The 20,539-nt window shown below is 41.1% G+C and overlaps 1 protein-coding gene across 1 annotated transcript in view; it reads right to left on the bottom strand.

Moving 5' to 3' along the window:
• Positions 1-20,539, bottom strand: part of Erc2 (ELKS/RAB6-interacting/CAST family member 2) — a 690,578-nt gene that overhangs the window by 401,813 nt on the left and 268,226 nt on the right. The window contains exon 6 of the mRNA XM_059273131.1: positions 5,486-5,653. Coding sequence (XP_059129114.1) covers positions 5,486-5,653 — 168 coding nt within the window. The remainder of the gene's footprint in view (positions 1-5,485; positions 5,654-20,539) is intronic.

Below are 20,539 nucleotides of genomic sequence, written 5' to 3' on the forward strand. Positions count from 1 at the left end.
TCCCTCAAATTACACCACTGTTATGTCATGTAGACAAGCTGAAGGAAGGGCTGAGTGGAGGACAACAGCCAGCTGAAGTATCTTCAGGCATGTGCAGTAAAACCCTGCTGTACTGAGGCCAGGAGAGTCTGCCCCTCCACATGCACAACACCTTTTCTCCAAGACACCAGCCAAACAGGTCAGGTTTTTCAGAGTAACTGTGACGGCATTAGCTTCAATTATAGTACACATAAGTAGACATTTTGAATAGTTTGCGAATGTTAATTTCCTAAGGAGCTAGTTGTTTATGTATTTATTTCCATCTTCTTTTCTTCCTTTACTTATCTGCTCTTAGACAAGACAGAAGATTAAGTCTAAGAGTCTAGATGGGGTTACTGGTAACCAGGGACAGTGAGATTGCTGGGAGTTTATAGCATTGTAAACCAGTTCTCCACCATCTAGCCATGTGCTGAATACAGTCTGTGCCCAACAAGAACAGTGTCACTGTCGTATCACAATGACACATGAACAATGCCCATACCATTTATGGCACAAAAATGTTTAAATAAATATTTACTTACATGCAGTCCATAGAGAAGAAGTCATTAATCTTGGAAGACCTTTATGGCACCTATAAACTACCTGAATCTATACATACTACTGCATGTGAATGTAAGTGTATGTTTGCCAAGAGGAATTTTTCTGGAGAGATGGACTGCAGATTGTATAATGTTCTTATCTGTGTTGATTACATTATAAAAAGAAAAGCTATGGACCTTTGCTATGGAACTCACCACCCTACCCAGCATATGTTGCCCTTTGCCTGCTGGAGCACAAAACCCCTATATTCCTTGTTAGTTAGCAAGTACTTAGACATATAGATCACCTCCTTGACCTATCTGCAACATAAATTAGTAAAAAAAAAAAACTTGGATGTGGTATGGCACTACAACATATCTTCTATAAAGGATGTGTAAAAATTGCCATGACAAGTGGTTCAACAATCATGCTGAGTAGAAGAGGATGCTCTACAAGAGAGCAGAAACAAAAGTCTTAATTTAGGAACAGAACCAATGGTCACTTAGGTAGTATTTTTTTTTCTCTGTTGGGAGATACAGAGCCCAAGCTGGCCATCATCTATAACCAGGCAGGGCTCTTAGCCGTGGGACTGAGACCTCAACACAGCCACAAAACATCAACCTACAATCTGTCCTGCCTGCAAGACATGCTGGGGCTCTGGTGGCACAGAACTTGTGGGAGTGGCCAACCCATGACTGGTCCAACTTGTGGCCCTTGCCCAATCCTGACACTGCCTGGATGGTGAGGAACCAGAGGCAGGACTCCCCCTAGAGACCCAGGAGAGCCAAACACGACTAGAGAAAGAAAAGCCAATGAAATGATTCTTAATGATGTTCTGCTGTACTCATAGGTCGGTGCCTAGCCCAGTTATCATCAGAGGGGTGTCATCCAGCAACTGAGAGGAGCAGAGGCAGAGACCCACAGCCAAAGACTAGGTGGAGCCAGGGGACGCCTGCAGAGGAGGGGAATAAAAGAACTGTAGGAGCCAAAGGGGTTCAAAGACACCACAAGAACACGGGCCACAGAATCAACTAAGAGGGACTCACAGAGGCTCACAGAAACTGAAGCAACAAACACAGATCCTGTATGGGTCTGAGCTAGAGCCTCTGCATATACCTTATGGTTGTATAGCTTGGTGTTCTTGTGGGTCTCCCAAAATTGGGAGTGGGAGGTATCTCTGACTCTTTTGCTTGTATGTAGGACCCTTTTCCTCCTACTGGGTTGCCATGTCCAGCCATGAGATGAGGGTTTGTACCCAGTCTCAATTTATCATGTTAGGCCATGCTTGGTGGATATCCCTCAGAGACCTGCTCTTTTTGGGGGGTGGGGCATGGAACGGAGGAGGGGTTGATCTGGGGGAGATGAAAGGTAGGGAGAGGGACTGGGAGGAGGGGCAGGAGGGAAAACTGTGGCCAGGATATAATATAGGAGAGAAGAGTACACATTTAAAAAAACATTAAAAGGTAACTGGATTGAACTGTGAAAGTCTGTGGTCTATAAACACACAGGCTAAAGTTTCAGATGAAACTCACAAAGCTAAAATAGAATAGATTAGAAATAATTTAACTTGTTCAAGTGTCTTAGCAACCAACAGCAACAATGCCAGTAACAATAACAGCAATACAGGAAACTCAACTTGCAGTTGGAACACTTTACTACAAGCAAGGAACATACTTTCCTGAATTCTGTATTCAGATCTCCCCCATACATACACATATGTTAACAAGGAGATTCATGCACATCTACATACCTCCCACTTCAAAACACTGTATTCCTTCATTTTTAAAAATGTTTTAATTCCAACTGAAATCAATGCTAGGACTTTATCCTTCCTATTTTCTGGTTGTCTTGATAATTACAAAAAAAATCAAGAAAGAACATAAGTCAATTTATTAGTACCCAACCGCTAAGAAGAGCATGCACTGCTGGATGGAGTAAGCCAGTGTGTAGGAAACATTAAGGGGAATACAAAATAAGACGTGGCTGTGGGGTCCTTTGAAGCTATTTTAAAAAGTAAAATGTTATGTTAAGACTCATGTGGTGTATCTCTGTACATATATAATTATTATTCCACTGATTTATTGCACACATGTCAAAGAGCGCCTGGGTATTTGTACAAGTTAAAACAAACCAACCAAAAAGCCAAGCCACATAGCCACAAACCCAGACAACTTGCCTCCCACCTCTCACCCCACCCTTCATCCTCCCACCTCCCAAACACAAAGGTCCTACTTGCAGAACCTTCCTTACAGAGAGGAACTATTATGCCAGTTTCGCTGTCATGTAGAGTGTGTTCCACAGGAATAACCAGCCGCAGTTATCATTTATACTATATTGCAGATAGATAGTAAAGCCAGCTGGCAGCACAGATATTCCAGAGAAGCCAACGAGACTCTACCCATGCTCTTTGGTTCTGGCAAGCTATTTGGAATGCGTCAACAATAAAATTGCAAACAACTGTCCCATGCCACCTCTCCTGAGAATGAGCTCTGCATCCCTCAGATGTGTTTTAACTCACATCTTTCAACGTAGGGCATAATGAGATGGAACATATCTCATCCAACAACCACTCTTCCATTAAGCAAGCACTCATGAGCTAGGGAGACTATGGTTTTCCCATTAAGCTAAAGAAAGGACCTAACACTTCAACGTATTCTACCTGTTGCAACCCCTTGATTCAACAATTAGAGCTAATTTCAACTAAATTGCTTTCTTCAAGAGATGGACATCATTAGAAAACTTGTTCCTTTTTATATACACAGCAATCTTAATAGAAGAAAAAAGGCGAAGGAAAATTCCTTGGATGTTTCAGCTGATAGACTTATTAATGTGACACTCTCAACTTCAAAGCAGCCGTGTAGAAATACCATCTCATTGTCCTCACAGGGAGAGTGACTTCATTTCTACTTCAAAGCACCATCTCTTCATCGGGTCATTTAATTATTGAACATGGGACAGAAGCTGTCCACATGATGTCATCTCTGTCTTTTTCATGAAATATATATATGGGTCTACTTTAAGCCGTGTTCATTTGAATGAAGGAAAACAGAAGGATGGGTAGGCAGACTGCCATAGGCATCAGTATGAGGCAGTAAGAGGAGAGGCCTTTCTGAACTGGCTTTTCTCACTCTTGCCTTCTGGAGAGGAACTGCCAGGGAATCCGGGTACCTGCTCAGGCAAGCAGGCTGCCTCGCTCATCACATTTTCTTCCACCCAACTCACAGTAACGTAATTACAATAACCTTAAGATAAAACACAGATATGAAAAGGTCCTTTGTAAAGCAAAAGGTGTGCTTTTGAATAGGAGTCAGCAAACTACCTGGCCTGTGCATAACATGGAAGCAAGGAGGAGCCCTGACTGGACATTCCAATGCCTGCTCATGCCACTTGCTTCACAAAGATCACACTGCAAGTGTCAGCAATTATTTTCCATGAAAGATGAGACAGTAAACACCGTCAGCTCTGTGGGCCACGCAGGCTCTGTAACGACTGTCCAACTCTGCCATTAGAGCAAGAAAGCAGACATGGTGAATAATAGACATGGTGGGTTCTAATAATATTTGATAAAAATCAAGCGAGGGGCCAGGTTTGGATCCCATCAATCCTGTTCTAGATTGACAACTAACTGCTAAAGGGCAGTAATGTCGAAAAGAGCAGGCATTAGCCTCGTGACACTACTAAATGTGTAAAACATGGTTACAGTGCCTGAAGAACTACGTTTGAAATTTTGCTAAACTAGTAAATTTAAATATCCTTCTGTGGCTAACGGCTCAGTACTGAACAGCAGGGTTCTAGACACTCTGTACTGATGCCCCGTCAAATGAGATGAAAGTCATCTTCCAATTTATGCCATAAATCCATGCATCTTTGCATAAAATGCCCGTGCACTGACTGAGGACACAGACCTACTCAAGGACCCAACTAACTCCTAAGGCAAATGTAACTCCTCCTCCTTACCCACTTTCAGGTCTAGCTATACAGAGACAGGATGCAAAGAGCCCGGAGAACACACATGACAATGTCATTGCCTTCTCCCAAACTTACCCACAAGGCACTGCCTGAGCACACAGATCGGCCTGGTTTACCACCTTCTTGGCTACATTGCCTGTCGTCTTGGACAGCTGTTTTATTTATATAACAACGAGTGTGTGTGCTGCATTTCTTATAAAACAGAATGGTGTGATCCAACCAGAAGAAGCAGAAAAAGAAGATAATAACACATGCGGTGGTTTTTTTGTGGGGGGAGGATGTTTTTGTTGCTCCTCTAAGTATGAAACAGAAATAGCAGAGCAATATTTCCTTTCAGAAACATACAATGGTATTTTCTTCATCAAAAAAATTAGTAAGAAATCACCTTTAACAAATGATGTCAAGTAAGGTATGGGCTAGTCTAATCATTTTATGATTTTGATGAAACCTAATCATTCCAGATCCAATTCCTTATAATTCTCAAATCCAAAATAATAATAATAATAATAAAATGCTCTAAACAATGGAAAAAATAAAATAGAAAAAAATCTAAACATGAAACAAACTCCTTGGGTGCATAACATGACACAGTCAACAGGAGACAATGAGCCCAGTCTTCACCCATAATTATCCCACTTCAGTGTGAGACTGTCTTTCCCTGTAGAAGGAGTCACATGTTTGGTTTAGGGGATTGCTGCAATCTCAGTTGTGTGTGTGTGTGTGTGTGTGTGTGTGTGTGTGTGTGTGTGTGTGCGCGTGGGTGGATTTTGGGGGTGGGGTCACAAAGCTGTGATACACACAACAGGCATTGGGTTTGAAAACAATCCAAAATTCTGTGAATCCCCAAACACATCTGGCCCCAACAGTTTTGGGAAAGGGTTCTCCAGAATGCCTCTCAGGAAGAACACTGTATATGGCGAAGTGTCCCTGCTCTCCAGGGCCCCAGACAGCACCTTACCTCTGTCTGAAGGATGGCAGCCCTCTGTTCTTTGGCAGTAAGCGACTCTTTGAGCACTTCGATGTGTTGCTTGCAATCTGAATTTTGATTGCTAAGGGTTTCAAGCTTTGTTTGTAAGGCAAGAAGTTCTGACTCCTTCTTGGAAAGTTCCTGCTTCAGCTGGTCAATCTGGAAAACAAAACAACAGCAAAATCAGTTTACCCTTCTCGTTTCTCCATTTCAATAGCCGGTGGATTATGGATCCAGCAGGAAATGCCATGAATCTGCTTCAAGAGATGGCCCTGGTCTGGAAGAGGCCCTACAGAGACAAGTAAGGAGGTGGATGCCTTCCAGCTCACTCAGACCCTGGGTCTGCAATGTGCTAAAACCTACTTGTCTCCAAAACCCGGAAGTCTACTGTCAATATGCAGACCATGGGGAGGGAGGGGCAACATTGTTATTTAACCCAAGATACAAGTCCACAGTGGAGACAGTGACTCAAGGGTATCATCGGAAGACAATCTTCAAAAGGAAAAATAATTTAAGGCATTTTATTTCTATTAAACATACAGAAGACAAAAGAACCTAGAATACACATAAGGTGTAAGAAAGAGCAATGCAAAAGACACTCATCATTCAAGTGACCAAATGTAAAAATAACAATAATTAGAATCAATCCTGTCAAAACCATCCCGCATCTGTCTCCCTCTAGCCCTCTTTAGAAATGTCACTGAATTCTGAGATCTTTTTTTTAGTTTTATCATTAACTTTTGCGTCCATACAGAACATATTAGTTTTTCATATTTTAAAACTTTGTGTTGCATATACCTTAAGGGTTTATGTGCTAGTGATTAAATCATGTCCATGTAAACCCACGTACATAGAATTCAATCATTTTTCACTTAAGAAGAGCATTCCTCTGCAAGCGTTCACCTCAACTTATCTATCAGCTCTTCTACTGACCTGGTGTTTGTTCTAGATTTTTAACCTTTACAACAGTGCTACTCTGAAAATATATAAAACATGGTCATATAGCTATCGTCTTCTCAAGGTTCCATCCAGGTGTGAAGTTACTGAACCATGGAGCATGTACGTCCATCTTAGTCACTGTTCTACTGCTGTGAAGAGATACCATGACCATGGTAGCTTTTATAAAAGAAAGCATTCTGTAGGCACACACTTACAGATTCAGAGATCCATTATCCTCAGGGCAGGGAGCATGGCAGCATGCAGGGACACGTGGGGCTGGACAAGGAACTGAGAGCTCTACATTTGGAGCTGCAGGCAGCAGGAAGAGAGTGAAACTGGACCTGGCTTGAGCTTTTGAAACCTCAAAGCCCATGCCAATGACACATGTCCTCCAACAAGGCCACACCTACTCCAACAAGGCCACATCTCCTAATACTTCTCAAGTCATGCCACTTGCTGATAACTAAGAATTCAAATATATGGGTCTATGGGACCATTGTTATTCAAACCACCACATTCTACTCTCTGGCCCCCACAAGCTCATAGCCATAATGTTATGTATATGATAATGTAATGTATATCATATTATAAAATGCATTTAGTCCAACTTCAAAAATCCCCATAGTCTATCACAGTCTCAACAATGTTTAAAAGTCAGTTCAAAGTCTTTCTGAGACTCTTAGCAATCTCTTAACTGTAACCCCTGTAAAATCAAAATCAAAAAGCATATCACATACTTCAAACATACAATGGCACAGAATATATATTACCATTCCAAAAGGAAAAAATTGGAGCATACCAAAGAAATACTGAACTAAAGCAAGACTAAAACCAGCTGGGCAAACTCCAAATTCTGCATCTCCATGTCTAAAGTCAAAGTGCTCTTGAGATCTCCAACTCCTTTCAGCTTTGTTGACTGGAACACACTTCTTTCTCTTGATGGTTCCATTCCCTGTTAGCAGCTCTCCTTTGTAGTAAGTAGCCATTCCAGCTTTGATCTGGAAGTTCCAACCCCCACTGAGGCTTGGATAACTGTCACGCCTTCAAGGTGGGGCCAAGAGAGGGCCCTGAAGACCCGAGATCCAGATGCGCCGCCCTCTCTTGGTTCCTGGACCCTGGACGCTACAGGTAGACCATAGACCGAGTAGAATTCTCCAGAGAACACTGCCGGACTGCGCTACGTCTTCCCCAGACCCTGCAACCTACCTATCCCTTCATTTGTAAGTTATGCCACTAAATAAACCTCCCTTTTAACTACGTGGAGTGGCCTTAATAATTTCACCAATACTCCTTAGCAGGTATTCCACCACTCTGGCATCTCCAACATCTTAGAGTCTCCAATACAATCCAGGCTTCACCTTCACAGCTTCATACAATGTCCTCTCTGAGCCTCCAAGCAGGGAAACCACTGACACATGCCTGGTCTCAACAGCTTTCCTTAGCTGCAGAGGGAGATTCCATAACCCCTTTCTTGTATCCTTCACTCTAAAGTCAGAACCATATGGCTGCCAAGTTCTGCTGCTTGCTGGGACTGGGACATGGTCCCCTTATCCAATTACATCTGCATCAGCTTTTTGTTGTTGATGGTTTCCTTCACTACTTAAGCTTTTTGTTAGTTTCTTTTCACAAGTTGGAAGCTTAGCTAGGTGGAGTACGGTCCTGAGGTCACCACTCCCTTCATTCTATTTAGCATAAGAATCTTCTTTGAACTTATTAGCTTGAGCAGTGAACTTAGCTCCATTACACTTCCTAATGCTTCTTTTTTTTCAAACTATACATTTCACATTTTTCCTTGCTCAACTTGCTCCTTTTCATTATAGATCTACATAAGAGTAACCAATAATAACCACACAACAGAGTCAATACCAGGCTGTCTTGAAATTTCCTCTTCCAATACCATTAATCCAAAACTCCAGTTTAACCTCAGGCAGATTTTTAGGACAAGGGCAGAAAGCAGTCACATTCTTCCCTAAAATATCACAAGAACAGTATCTAGGCCACTTACTAATATTCTTCTCCTCTGAGACTTCTTGAGTTGGGCCCCAACAGTTCAAATTGCCTTCAGCATTGTCTTCCATGCTCCTATGTGGGTGACCCATTATCCCCTGCTTAAAGTGCCCAACTGCTTTTCTAGTCCAAAGTCCCAAAGTCTTCCATATTCCTCCAATAAACAGCACGGTCAGGCCTCTTACAAAACCCTACTCCTGATACCAACTTCTGTCTTAGTCACTCTTCTATTGCTGTGAAGAGACACCATGACCAAGGCAACTCTTACAAAAGAAAGTATTTAATTGGGACTGGCTTACAGTTTCAAAGGTAAGTCCATTATCATCATGACAGGTAGCATGATGACACACAGGCAAACATGGTGCTGGATAAGGACCCGAGAATTCTACATCCAGATCTGCAGGCAGCAGGAAGAGAGTGACACTGAGCAAGTCTAGAGCTTTTGAAGCCGCAAAGCCCACCCACAGTGACACACTTCCTCAAACAAGGCTAAACCTCCTAATCCTTCTCCAGACATGCCACTTACTGATGACAAAGCATTCAGATATGTGAGCCTATGAGGCCCTTCTCATTCAAACCACCACGACATCCTAATATAATTTTACCAGATAAGACAAAAAAATGTTTTCCAAAGCAGTTATATTAATTTGCATGACCACAAGCAGCTTGTAAAAATGCCATTTTTCCATAGCTTTCCTGGTGTCTCATGTCACTACACTTTTGTCCACTGTTATGAGCTGTGGTAGATGATCTTCTGAGAAGACTTGCACCATGAGGTCCTTCTCTCTTCTTCGCAACTCTCACTCTTTCAAGCCAGAAGTTGGGTCTGTTTTCCCACTCTTGACCTTGTACTGAACAATGATTCTGAATGGGGAAAAGTATCAGTACCTCTTCCTGCCCTAACCTAGAAGACAACTCACAGCCTCTGTCCCCATGACCAAAGCCACATGGAATGAGTTCAGCCACCTTGTGACAATCCCAACTGGAAGTCTCTACCTCCTGTTGGAATCCAGCTAACATGGTATAAAATAATCAACCCTGTAAAAACTCCACTATGTGGAAGTCCACACAAGCCACATGAAAAGGCCACTCAGGAAGAAGGGCCTGTCTTGTTTTAGGTCTCAAGGGGAAATTTTTCAATGTTTCATCATTTAGTTTGACATCTGGTTTTCACATGTAGAAAAATAATGTTATTTACTAACAAATATAGTAATTAGATCTTTGAAGAGGCACTTTTAGATTTGAGAAAGTTCTCTTTTATTACATTCATTTCAAGAGTTTCTTTAAATCATTAAAGAATGCTAATATTATCCAACATTCTACCTCCATCCCATGCTCCCCCTCCTTTAATATGTTATAATGAGTCACATCAATGGAATTTCAACATTATCTGTTCCTTGTATTTCTATGAAAACTTCACTTAGTCATGACATATAATATTCGTCAATGTTAATGGATTCAGATTGCAGCTACTCTTTCAGGATTTTTCATCTATATTTTTGGGTAACCGTGCTCTGCTCTGTTCCTGTCTGTGCTGTTGTTTTGGAGTTTTGGTATACGCTTAACTATAGAAGCTCATTTTAATGTGCTTGGAGATCTTTTCTATAAAGTTGGACTATTTTTTATTTTGATGTTCATTAGAGAACATGAGCAAAAACATATTATAAAGTTGTAATATTTCCCCTACTAAGAATTCTATATTGCAACTAAATTTTCCTATTAACTTGAAGGAAAATTTCACAAAACCTACTTATCTCTTCTACCAATAATATCTACGATCATGCTTTCTCAAATACTTTTCTTTGATGTTTCCTTGCTTGATCTCATCAGAAGCGTGCCAAATTAAACTAAGAAATCAGAGATCCAGTTTTGGAAGTGCTGATAAGACAAGTTCACTTCTGGGTTTTGCTCATCAATTTTTGCTCTGGTTTTTAAACTTTTTCCTTCCTTGTGCCTCTTTGGGATTATTCTGCTTGTTTTTCCTAAATTCATAAATTAGAAATTTATCTGACTAATTTTCAGCACTGTCCCCCATTTCCTCCTCCCTCCCCTGTGTGTGTGTGTGTGTGTGTGTGTGTGTGTGTGTGTGTGTGTGTGTGTAATTGGATTCACCTACACAGGGAAAATGTTGCTCCCAGAGGTCATAGGTTTACCAAATGAAAAATCCCCTGCCAGTTGGTCAGGAGTGTACTAGAAACAACCAAAACAATGCAGACTATTGCCACTGTTCTGTGTTGTTCATCATATTGCTACAGATACCACACATTTTGGTCACAGGACATGGAGAAATCAAGTTAGTATTGACCAGAAAGCTTCCTCCGTGCTAGCAAGCTTTCATAGTACTAGACGGATCTATGAAGGCTGCTTAGTTGGAAAAGTCATCAGCAGTCCTACCTATAGCTATACCTATAAGCTATAGTAATAATCAATGTGTCAAGATGTGCCCAAGGGTGAAACACTGGCGTGAATGCTATGGGGGTAACCAATTCTTCTTCTGATTGAATTTGAGGTCCATTCCACAGGAGAAAACTCATGCTTAGTACTATAATTATTGCCAAGCACCACTGGTTGAGGAGCTCAAAGACCCTGGGGATAAAACTAGTACTAATATTTTGTTAATAGTAACAAATAGCACTCTAAATCCATATCTCTATACTCGTTGATTAGTGCAGTTCTCAGACCCTATCAGAAATTTCCTTTATGCAGTGGATGAAGGTTAACACAGATGCTCATCGTAGTCAAAGTACAAAGTACTATGGAGCGCTCAGACACAAATGGGACATCTATATCACACTCCCTTCCCACAAAGCTTAGAGACCATCTGAGGAATGTGTGTGAGAAGACTGCAAAAGCCAGAGGTCAGAGAGGATCAAAGTGAAACGATGTATTTTACACAAGACAGAATCACCACACCTATGACCTGAAAGCAGCTGTGTGTTGTCTACCCAAGACCTGTGTAAGATTGCACCAGTCAACATTTCAGCATAGATCAGAGAGGGGCTCATGAATCCCCCCATCTCTGAGGTGCTACTGACAGTTGATGGCTTTGGGGTGGAGGGAGGAAGAATCAATTTTCTTTAAGGATGTGGCCTCTGGGAGGTTGACCATGCTCCAGTGCATGGCCGGACCCACACCCATGAGTATACTAGACTCAATGAGTCAAAAAAAAAAAAAAAAAGCATGTGAAGTTGTAAGGATGGTGGATCTGGATCTGGGCAGAGTTAGGGAGAGGAATGCAGAACAAATATGATAACAATAATTGTCAAAATTCCCAAAGAATCAATCAAAATATTATACTAAAAAGAAAAGTCAAACATATTCAGCAACTGAGATATGCATTATCCAATAGTAAGCCCAGGATCGGATAACTCATGAAATTGGAAGCTTATATTTTCAGTATGTTTTACTTTAAAAAGTCTGCTTCGTCTGTTTATAGCTTACAGGATGTGTTAAAACTACCCACTGAATGATAAAATCATCAATTGCTTCTTGTACTTCTGTCAATTTTTTATTTTTTTTTTTTTATTTTTTTTTTTGGTTTTTCGAGACAGGGTTTCTCTGCGTAGCTTTGCGCCTTTCCTGGAACTCACTTGGTAGCCCAGGCTGGCCTCGAACTCACAGAGATCCGCCTGGCTCTGCCTCCCGAGTGCTGGGATTAAAGGCGTGCGCCACCACTGCCCGGCCCTGTCAATTATTTTAACTTCAGAAATGATTTCTTTGCCTTGAAGACTAGAGCAGCTTTTATGGCGAGTATTTGACTAGTTTGCCCATTTTCATTTTCAGTGTTACTTTGTGTGGGAGTGTGGCGTGGTGTATGATGTGGTGGTGGTGGTGGTGGTGGTGGTGGTGGTGGTGGTGGTGGTGGCGGCGGTGGTAATGGTGGTGGTGTGTGTGTGTAAGAGGGGGTGGGGAGTGTAGGATGTTGGATGGCTTGCCCTAACACTCTGCCTTACTCTTGAGACAGAGCCTCTCACCAAACCTTGGGATTAGCTGGCAGCCAGCTAGTCCTAATGATCCTCATGTCTCCACTGCACAGTACTCAGTAGATGCACAATCACATCCCGCCATTTATAAGGTGCTAGGATCCTAATCCTAACCCGGGTATCTGTGCTTATACAGCAAGCACCATTGCCCATTGAGGCATTTCTCCAAACCTTCCATGTCTCTTCAGCCCTGTGCTTTTCTTTCCACTTTGTAAACAGCAATATCCACATCCTTTTATTCTGTCTGCAAAGATCAAGTGGAATATTTATCACAGCCACATTATTTTATTTCAGTGCACCACCCAGGATTTCTCTCTATGCTATCCTTTCTTTCTTTTTTTATTTGGTTTCTCTTTCTGCCTTGTTTGGAATGACTTTTTTCCATTACTAATTTTTTTGCCATCAATTTACAAGTTATAATTAGATTTATATTAATTTTACTTAATTTATTTTAATCTTTAGGTTGCCACTCTAAAATTATAAAATTTATCTTTTTAATGTATCATCTTCAATATTATGTTTATCTTCTTCCTGAATAACATGAGGCTCTTCAGCTCAGATACAATCACCAGACTCTAGACAGATACTATTATGTCATTTAGTTCTGTCATGCTTTGATTTTAATGACATTACTTTTTTTAAAAATATTTTTATTTTATAATTAACTTAATGTCACATATCAGCCACAGATTCCCGTGTCCTCCCTCCTCCCACCCCACAGCCTTCCCCCCCAATCCACACCTCCATTCCCACCTCCTCCAAGGCAAGGTCTCTGAAGACAGCTTATGTTGGAGAGGATGTGGAGCAAGGCGAACACTCCTACACTGTTGGTGGGAATGCAAACTTGTACAGCCACTTTGGAAATCAATATGGTGCTTTCTTAGAAAATTGGGAATCACCTCCCTCAAGACCTAGCTATACCACTCTTGGGCATATACCCAAGGAATGCTCAATCATACCACAAGGACACATGCTCAACTATGTTCACAGCAGCATTATTTGTAATAGCCAGAACCTGGAAACAACCTAGATGCCCTTCAACTGAAGAATGAATAAATAAAATGTGGTACATATACACAGTGGAGTACTACTCAGCAGAGAAAAACAATGACATCATGAGGTTTGCAGGCAAATGGATGGAACTAGAAAATATCATCCTGAGTGAGGTAACCCAGAATCAGAAAGACAAACATGGTATGTACTCACTCATAAGTGGATACTAGATGTAAAGCAAAGGATAACCAGACTGAAACTTACAACTCCAGGGAGGCTACCTAGTAAAGAGGACCCTAAGAAAGACACAGAGATCGCCCAGTGACGAGAAATGGATGAAATCTACATGAGCAAACTGGGGGTGAGGGGGGGTAATGGAGGGCAAGGTTTGGGGGGAAAGAGAGCTTAGGGGAGCAGGAGGTCCCAGCTGGACCAGGAACAGAGTGGGATATTACTTTTTTAAAAAAAAGATTTGTGTGTGTGTGTGTGTGTGTGTGTGTGTGTGTGTGTGTTAGCATACATGCATGTGGGTACCTATAGAGGCCAGAAAAAGGTGTCAGATCCCCTGGTTTTGGAGTTAAAAACACGTATGACCCACCTGATGTGAAGGCTGGGAACCCAATTCTGGTCATCGGCAAAGCGTGGAGTGACCTCAGGCACTGAGCCACCTCTCCAGTCCTGGGCATAATCACTTCTACACAGTCCACACTTGTTCTGATTTCCTCACACACTTACCAACACCTTTGCCTATTACTCATTCTGATTTTGTTTTGTGTTTTGAGACAGGTCCTCGTGTAACCGAGGCCAGCCTCAAACTTGTAATTCTCTTGCCTGCTGGGATTGCAGGCATGCACCACCACACACAACTTTTGGACTCATCCCCAAATTAAGGAACACAGAAGCACATAACTGTACATCGGACACATTGTTAATATCCAAAACACCGCTAAATAGAAAGAACAACCAGTCAACACTTTAAAGTGGCATAGACTGAAGAAGATAATGTTCAAAGACAGACAGGAGAAACGGCCAAGTGTGTGGAACTTGTTCAACACCACTAACTTCCAGAAAGATGCAATGTACAGCCGGTAAGGAAGAGAGGGAACCCTTCCCACTGCTGGTGGGAACACAAGTCCATGCAGTGAGTATGGACAACAGTATAAAACTCCTCAGAAAAATAAAAAATACAATGCTCATATGGTCCTGCAACCTCAATGTGAGGCATATAGCTAGACAAAGTTAGTATATTGAGGAGACATTTGCATTTCCAAAGTATATGGAAGCACTATTCATATTAGCCAGGAAAGAGAAGCACCCTGAGTGCCCAGGGAATAATGAATAAAGAAAATGGGACAAAATATACATATAAAATATATTCAGCCACACATACAAAAAAATAAAGCTTGTCAGGCACAGAAGGACAAATGACACATGGTCCCACCTGCACGTGAAATGTGGAAAAGTTGATGTCATGTGAGCTGGGAGTCTGTTAGTGGTGACCAGACTCTGAGAAGAGGGAGAGGAGGGAAGCAGGGAAAACCTCCCCAGAGGGTAAGAAGCTATAGTTGGATATAAGGAATAAATTCTTTTAAAAACAGCTTTAGAGGCTAAAGCCGGAGAAATATAACTTTGAGGCCAGTCTAGGCTACAGAGCAAAATCATATCTCAAGAAGGAGGAGGAAGAGGAGGAGAAGGAGGAGGACGACGATAAAGAAAGAGGAGAAGGAGGAGGAGGAGGAGGAGGAGGAGGAGGAGGAGGAGGAGGAGGAGGAGAAGGAGGAGAGATTAAAAAAGAAAGAAAGGAAGGAAGAGAAAGAAAGAAGAAAACAAATGAAAAATTCAGAAAAATGAAACTTTCTGGCTTTAGTGGGGTTTTATTTTAAAAAAAAACCAATTCTATTATTTTCTTGAATATTATTACTTAATGCTAAAATAATTTTTAGTTTAGAGATACTTATTATAGGGTAAAGAGACCTGTCACCAAGCATGGCAACTTTAGTTCAATCCCTGGGTAATAATAGAAGAGAACCAATTCCTGCAGGTTGTCCTCTTTCCTCTGCAGGAATACTGTAGCACATGCATGCACGCTATGGGGTGGGGGGAGAATTTTAAAAAGAGAGTTCCTGACTCTGGGAATAGTGAATGTCATTCAGCGGTCTTCTGGCCACCAGAAAGCACTGAGAAGCCAGGCTATCACTCCATATTCATGCCCCTAAAGGCAAGGGCTTCCCCCTACTTACTAGCCACACCATGCATAACTTACCATTTACTATAGTTATGCAACTACCATCACAAACTAACCTCAGAACGTCTGCAACTCAGAGATAAAAATAACCCAGAAGAAGCCACTCTGTTTTCCACCTCCTGTTCTCAGCTCTATGCAGCCACGGACTCCTTTTCTGTCCCTGGGCATTGTCATGTCCTGCACACTTCGTGTGACTGCAATAAAACATGTGATTAACGACTGGGTGCTCCTTTCACATAGCATCCTGCTTACGAGAATTACTCTGTTGTAGCACCTCATTCATCTCTATCACATAATAAGACTCTACCATGTGATTATTGTGCATGTTACTTATCCACTTACTAGGCAGTGGAAACTTAGATATATCTACATTTCGACTATTCTGAACAACGGCACTAAGAACGTTTATGTACAGGATTCTGTAGACATAATTTCCACTTCGTGAATGTACACCAGGAACAAAATTGTTGAGCTACAAGGTAACAAAATGTTTAGTATTTTGAGGAAATTGGTGGTGGATGTACTTTTTGCTGTTGTTTAAGACAGTATCTCCCACAGCTCTGCTTATCTTCAGATCCACAGTGCTGCAGAGGATGACTGAACTCCTGATCCTCCTGCCTCTTCCTCCCACCATGCTGGGCTAAGGAAACTTTACAGTCTGTGACACCATTCTTTCCCACCAGCAACATCAAAACCTGACTTCTTCCAGGAACCCACTTAAAGCTATGGCACCCAACTTGGGGGCACAAATTCATGAAAAAGCCACTTGCCTGGGGCTTTGCAGCCACTGGCTCAGGCCAGAGTGACATGCCACCAGAGTCACTACCCCACTGGCTAAGGAGTTGGCCGGAGTTAGCAAGAGTCAGCTGCTTTCACATGCTGCTCCATGCAGAAGGCTGGCTCTGTGGCTCCTTCCCTCTCCTGGTGGATTATGGTTTTCCCTGGACCCGTCCACACTAGGTAACTGCCTCTCTTCATTAGCATATGAATGGTCATTGTCAGCAGATTTGATGAGTCAATTGGGATTTATTAAAAGAGGGAATTAGTTTAAAAAAAAAGACAGAGTTTTTCCCCACATTAAAAAATGGGAAACATTATTACAATGGAGGGAGTTATGTCTCTGATAATACACTAGAAGGTTTGAAAATGGAGCAATTAAAAGAGAGGATAATTAATGTAGATGAGATTTATGTAATGTCAGTCATAAATACTTTTTGTTTGATCATTTTTGTTTTATTATTAAAAAAGCTGGTCAATATGAGTGCCAAGATAAAAGTTTTAGAAAAACTTGTTAAAAACAGACCATAGAGACACTCAGACCCAGATAAAGGAATTTAAAGGAGAACCAATCTCAACATTGCATTATAAGATTACAGAGAAACAGCCTAAGACTTTCAAACTGCCAACCTTAATTAATCTAGTAACCTTACAGGAACTGCCAAATGATACATATCACTCAGATTGCGTACAAGCTGATTGGACTCCTGTGCAAATGTTAGATTTGAGGAGATTCAAGGAAGTGATAGTCTCATATGGCATGCATTCACCTTTTGTGAAGCAGATGTTAAACTCATGGTCAACTTGTAATAGAATTATCCCTCAAGACTGGAGAGATTTGGGTACAGCAGTTTTGGAGGCTGCTCCTCAATTACAATGGATGACCTAGTGGAAAAATGAGGCTAAGACCATTGAACAACAAAGTAGGGCTAGAGGTATGGAAATCTCCCAAGACCTACTTCTTGGAGAGGGCAATTATGCTAACGTACAAAGGCAATCTCTATATGATGCCTACACCCTGGCTATATGCTACATAGCAGCCTTAAACACTTGGGACAGAATTGAAGACATAGGAAAGAAAATTGAATTATTTAATAAAGTTATGCAGGCCCAAAAGAAACCTTCACTGATTTCTTACAAAGACTGACTTCAGCAGTAAATAGAATGATAACAAATTGAGAAGCTAGACAAATAATTATTGAATCTCTGGCTTTTGAAAATTTGAATGCACAATGCAAAAGTGTAATTAGGCCATTAAAGGCAAGATCAGCACCATTAGAGGAATGGATCCAAGATATAGTCCATATTGAATCTCATAACCATGATGATGCTTAAATAGAAGAGGTGATTTCCAGAAGTTTGAAAAAAATCAAAATGTCAGGTATTTCAATTGCCATAAACAAGGTCACCTAAGAAGGGACTGTAAACAGGGCATTCCTAGAAACAATATTTTTTCTAAGAATAACCCCAAAAGAATGCCCCTCCCTTCTGGAGTATTCAGAAGGTGTAGCAAAGGCAGACATTGGACTAATGAATGTAGATCAACAAGGGACAGTTAAGGTAATATTGCAGAGGAACTCTGGGTGACTATCCAGACAGCCTGATGTCCCTGTCATTAGGTAACATTATATCTTTCTGGGGTCTAAAATTATATCAACTCTGATGGAGTTGAAGACTAAATAGTTATAGTTTTCCTTAGTTATAATAGAAAATAAATTAGATACAAAACTTTAGACTCACCAAATATTTTCTCTAATTTTGTCAAATACAAATGGATTGGATATTGTTACTGTAATTCTTAACAACTGTTTTTGTTTTACTATATTAAGGTAAAAATCTTCCTTTTAATTAGACAAAAAAAAAAGGGGGGGAAATGTAGTGGGATAATGCTCTTGTACACTATAAAGGTTTGTCACTCAAATGGTTAACTAAAATGCTGATTGGCCAGTAGCCAGGCAGGAAGTATAGGTGGGCAACCAGACTAGGAGAATTCTGGGAAATGGAAAGGTGGAGTCAGGAGTCACCAGCCAGATGCAGAGGAAGCAAGATGAGAATGTTGGACTGAGAAAAGGTACCAAGCCACGTGGCTAAACACAGATAAGAATTATGGTTTAATTTAAGTGTAAGGGCTAGTTAGTAATAAGTCTGAGCTACCTTCTGAGCATTTATAAGTAATATTAAGCCTCTGAGTCAATTATTTAAGAAGCTGCTGCCGGGTATTTGGGAAAAGGCAGGCGGGAGAGAAACTTCCGGCTATACACCTATTATTACCTGTCTTTTAATTTAAACATTCTGGTGAGTGTCAAGTCGTACCTCACTGCAATTTGCATGTCTCCAATGACTAATGGTAAATACATAAGTCTTTACATGCTGGCATAGATTTCTTAGCCATTCATAAATAACTTTTGGACAAATATTCTAGCTGTTTGTTAAGGACTTTTCTTTGCCTCTGGGATGATGTACTTCTACCTTGATGCATACATACATAGAGGTTTCTCTGTATGCACCCTGCTTATTTAGTTTGGACCTACAGTTACCATCAGTTTTGGGAAATCTTAAACCTTCACCTCGTCCAGAATGGCTACTAATAGTGATTCCCCCTAACACACACACACACACACACACACACACACACACACACACACACACACACACACATATGCACACTTACACACATACACACATACACACACACACACACACACACACATCTCTCTCCCACTATGAGAGCTCTAATGAGGCTCAAAGGAGACCTTATTAGATACTATTTTTCTCCAGTCTTTTTCTCTCTCTTATTTAATTTCTTCTGCTCTGTTTCCTAGCTTATTAAATCTCCCTTCTGCTATGGCAGATCAAATGTTTAAACTGCTGACTACACTTTTCAATTTCTGTTTTTATAATCTCCTGTTTCTAGGTATTTTATTTGGTTATCACAAAAACTGCTTGGTATTTTTAGAGTCTCTTGATTGATCATTCTTTAGATTTCAATCATTTCCTTTATTTAAATGTAAAGAGCACACTTACTTCACAGGCTGTGTCATAATTTCTGATTCTATTGTTTCCCTTTTTCTGTTGTTTTTCTTGCAGATTGTATGATTTAAAAAAAAAAAAAAAGGAAGGGAACTTTGGAGAGATACTTGAGACTGGCACCAGTCATGTGATCATTCAGACCATTTGTTTATGCCAGCACCTGAGATACTCCCAACCCAGGATCCTTTAAGCCTGCTCCCTACCTGAAAGTTCTGGACCAGCTCACACAGTGTATCCACACGTGATCCAACCATGTCTCAGAGGGAAAAAAAATCTTGTTCAATTTTCTTTGGGCTCAAAATTTCAAAACAGACCATTTTTCCTGGAGTCCCTTAGAAAATGTGGAGATGCATGGAGTAGGAGGGTTACTTTTGGTTTCTCCTTCCACTGAGAGTGTAGATATCTGGGATCCCAGGTTTAACGTTGTGCTGGTAGTAACATTCCTGTAACATACTTCATCTGAACTAGCCCAACCAGTCACCTTTCTCCAATGTGCTTGTGGCTGTGAAAACCAAAGCTCAAGTCTACCCACCTAATGAATGGCAACATGAATAAATAACTTCTTCTCTACCTACAAGGCAAATTACACGATAGCTTAGTTTTAGCCCTTGAGAGTCCTTAACAGCTCATATATTTTAATGCTTTTAATATATATTTCATTCAGCATTTTGTTGTTTTCAGCAACAACAAAAATGGCATAAGCAACACCTAAGTCACTCAGGCAGCACCTGAGCATGAGCACGGTGGTGCTTTGAGGGAGACGGTGAGTGGTACTATATATGGCACCTGGAGTGAGACTTCTACTTTCAGAAGGGTTCGTTTGGGTTGCAACACTCACCAGAAAGATAGATGTGACAATTAGGTTTGATTGGCAGCTTGAAACATTGTAGAATCACCTAGGAAGGGATTCTGAATGAGGAACTGTCTAGCCTAGGTTGGCCTATTGGCATGCCTGTGAGAGATTTTCTTCATTGGGCTTACTGATGTGGGAGGACTAGCCCATGTTGGACAGCACCTTTCCCTAGGAGGTGGTTCTGAACGGTGTGAGAGTGGGAAAAATCACAAGCACGC

Source organism: Peromyscus eremicus, chromosome 9, assembly GCF_949786415.1.
Source record: "Peromyscus eremicus chromosome 9, PerEre_H2_v1, whole genome shotgun sequence".
Taxonomy (NCBI): domain Eukaryota; kingdom Metazoa; phylum Chordata; class Mammalia; order Rodentia; family Cricetidae; genus Peromyscus; species Peromyscus eremicus.